The 3,255-nt window shown below is 41.8% G+C and overlaps 1 protein-coding gene across 1 annotated transcript; it reads right to left on the bottom strand.

The window, feature by feature from the left end:
• Positions 1-584: 584 nt before the first annotated feature.
• On the bottom strand, positions 585-2,918 carry LOC116882578 (interferon-induced protein with tetratricopeptide repeats 5-like). Its single transcript, XM_032883081.1, is given in 2 exon segments — positions 585-1,685; positions 1,941-2,918. Coding segments are annotated over 2 exon segments (1,488 nt in total). The 5' UTR covers positions 2,328-2,918.
• Positions 2,919-3,255: the final 337 nt, after the last annotated feature.

Genomic DNA, 3,255 nt, shown 5'->3' with positions numbered 1-3,255 from the left:
ACTAATATAATTTTGCATTCCTGAAAGAGGGTTATTGACCTAGGGGTCAAAGGCTTATGCAGAATTATGCCCACTGCGTAAGTGAGCAATATGGGAAATTTGACAAAATTTAATCAGAAAATTATTATTATTTAAAGATTTTATTTATTTATGGGGGCGGGGGGAATGGGCAGAAGGGGAGGGAGAGGGACAAGCAGACTCTGACCGAGCTGAACTCAGAGCCAGACATGGACTCAGTCCTGTGACCCTGAGATCATGACATGAGCTGAAATCAAGAGTCAAACACTTAATTGACTGAACCACCCAAGTGCCCCTAATCAGAAAATTACTATAAATAGCAGAGATAAAGGGAATATAGTCCTAATGGCCATACCATTTTTGAAAGACACAACATCTGGAATATTTTTGTTTCCAAATGGATTACATCATTTTAATTAAAAAAAAAATCCAAAGGTTCATCCCATTTAGGATGATGCCTGGTCTACAGTAAACATTCAATAAAAATTGCCTCCATAATTAACAATAAAAATATATGCGCCCCAAAAGGGAAGAAAAGCTTAAAAGCAATTTCCTAGAGCATATATTTAAATAGAAAATCGAAGCTCACAGAGAGCAGCAGGGGACTCTGCATTTTCTGGATCTAGCCTCTGGGCCTGCTCATAGTACTCAACAGCTTGCCTCCGGGCTCCCTCCAGCTTGTAAACAAACCCCAGGGCACTTAAACTCTGCACATCTGATGCATCATGACCAAGACTCTTTACAGCCAGTTGCTTCAGAACACTTATCAGTTTGGGATGGAGGGATGACTGGTCGCTGATCTTTAAGGCCTCTAAATAATGGCGCATGGCAGTACTTTATGATTTATAGTGAAATTCCTGAAAGCGGCCATAGTAGTAGTGGATCTGATGTTTGTGATCATCGGTTATGTTCTCCAGATGAAGGGCTTTCTGGAATACCTCTTCAGCTTTGCTACACTGGCCTGCCTCAACATACATGCTGGCCAGGTCCGTGTAGACAAATGGGAACTTGGAGTCTCGTTGCACAGCTACTTCGAAATGAGATACAGCCATTGTAATAAGCCTGTCCATTCTCAGTTTATCCTCCTCTGTAGGTCTGTTGTCTGTAGGCTTCTTGATTTCAGTCATTTGTGCCCTATAGCAAAGTCCCATGTGGTGATGCAGGAACGAAGACATTGGTGTCACTTTTAAGGCCTTTTTCAAAACTTCAAGAGCTTTGTCCCAGGAATTTTTTCTCCTGTAGAATTTGGCTGTGTAACGAAGGACATGAGGTTGGGAAGATACCTGGTCCAGGATTTCTTCAATATACTTTTCCCCTTCATCTTCTGCTTGTACATCTTGAAGCTTCAGCGCCGGTAAAACCTTAATGTAGGCATTACCTGGATTCAGGGTGACAGCCTTCCTCAGTGGGCCCAGAGAAAAGCTCTTTATACACCCGTGTCGGTCAGTATAGTCCAGCCTGTACACTGTGATGGCATAGCCGATGTTAAATTCTGGATTGTCAGGTTCTGCTTCCAGAGCCTTCTCAAAAGCCACTTTTGCCCTGTGGTAATACTTTCCTCCAAATTTCAAGAGTGCCCACCCTTTCTCACAGTCAATCTCAGGCATTTCCAACTTGTAGTCAGAAGGACTGGACAGTTTCCTACAGACAGTCCCTATCTTGTCTAAATGCTTCTGAGCTGGGGCGCCTGGGTGGCTCAGTGGGTTAAAGCCTCTGCCTTCAGCTCAGGTCATGATCCCAGGGTCCTGGGATCGAGCCCCACATCGGGCTCTCTGCTCAGCGGAGAGCCTGCTTCCTCCTCTCTCTCTCTCTCTCTCTCTCTCTCTCTGCTTACTTGTGATCTCTGTCTGTCAAATAAATAAATAAAATCCTTAAAAAAAAAATCTTTAAATAAATAAATAAATAAATAAATAAATAAATAAATGCTTCTGAGCTTCCTTAAGCTGATCCATGCGATAATACACCCAGGCATAGTTTCCCCAAGTGACCAGACGTCGCGCTTCTTCTCTGTCCAAGTGCTCTCGCTGCATTATGTCTTCTGCTTGTTCCAAGCATTCTAGGGCATCTTCATTTTGGCCTTTTAGGTGTTTCATGTAGGCCAGTAGGTTATAAAGAGTAAGTCTGGATTCTGTGGTGACGAATTCAAGCTGCTGCTCAATTGTATCTTCCACATGAAACAGAATGTCTTCCTTAAGTAAATTTCACATAAAGTGACATTCCAAGTCCAACAGAATGGCCTTCAAGGGGTCCTTGGGAATTTCACTTTCGAAGATAAAATCCTTTTTAAAGTTTTGAAGAAATAAGTCCATTTTTAAACCTTAAACAATTGTTCTCTGCTCAGCAACCAAACTGATTTTCAATTGGAATTTACAGTTGAAGCACTAGGCCCCTCTAACTTTATATTAGTTTCCTCTGTGTACACCTATATCCTAGAAGTATTTCATTAAATTCTCATTATTTATTGCAAAACCAGTTCTGGGAAGATGGCAGGGTATCAGTTTCCTTTTGGCAGTCACTAACTGCCAAATACCACCTATTTTTATGGAGAGAAATTTAAATGTTTTGTTTAATAGCCTTGAAAATTAAGAATCATAGATCTATAAACAAACATAAAAGTCAATAACAAACATAAAAGTTCCATTTCTGTATTATGAGTAGGAAGGGAAAGAAGAACAGTGAAAAATAAGAAAAAGAATACACTGACGGAGATACAGAAGCTGCACCAATATATCATTTTTGCTGAGGGAGGAAGGAAACCCCACAGAGAGAAAAGGCACAGAAACAGGAACAGGTCTACCAAGAGATGGGGAAAGCAGAAGTTGGAGGTAGACAAAAAGGAGAGTAACAGATTTCAAAGAAGATAAGGAAAAGGCAAAAGGAGACTGAGTAATAAGCTCAGTAGGGGTTTTTTTTTTTTTTTAAGATTTTATTTATTCATCTGAGAGAGAGAGAGTACAAGCAGGGCCAGAGGGAGAGGGAGAAGCAGATCCCCGCTGAGCCAGGAGTCGATGGTCCCAGGAACCTGAGATGATGACTGAGGGCAAAGGCAGATGCTTAACCATCTGAGCCACCCAGGCACAGCAGCTCCGTAGGCTTTGCTATAAGTGCCGTGTCCTTCTGTCCTCTGAGGTTGTGGTCAGGAGTAAAGGCTAAGACCTATTACGATCTTATCAGTGCCCTTAATATTCACTTCACATATATTTGCCAAGCTCCCTTTGTGCGAGACCCGGTATAATT

This window comes from Lontra canadensis, unplaced genomic scaffold (genome assembly GCF_010015895.1).
Source record: "Lontra canadensis isolate GAN:19392208 unplaced genomic scaffold, GSC_riverotter_1.0 scaffold85, whole genome shotgun sequence".
NCBI classification, from domain to species: Eukaryota; Metazoa; Chordata; class Mammalia; order Carnivora; family Mustelidae; genus Lontra; species Lontra canadensis.
This window is presented reverse-complemented; position numbering and strand designations above follow the sequence as displayed.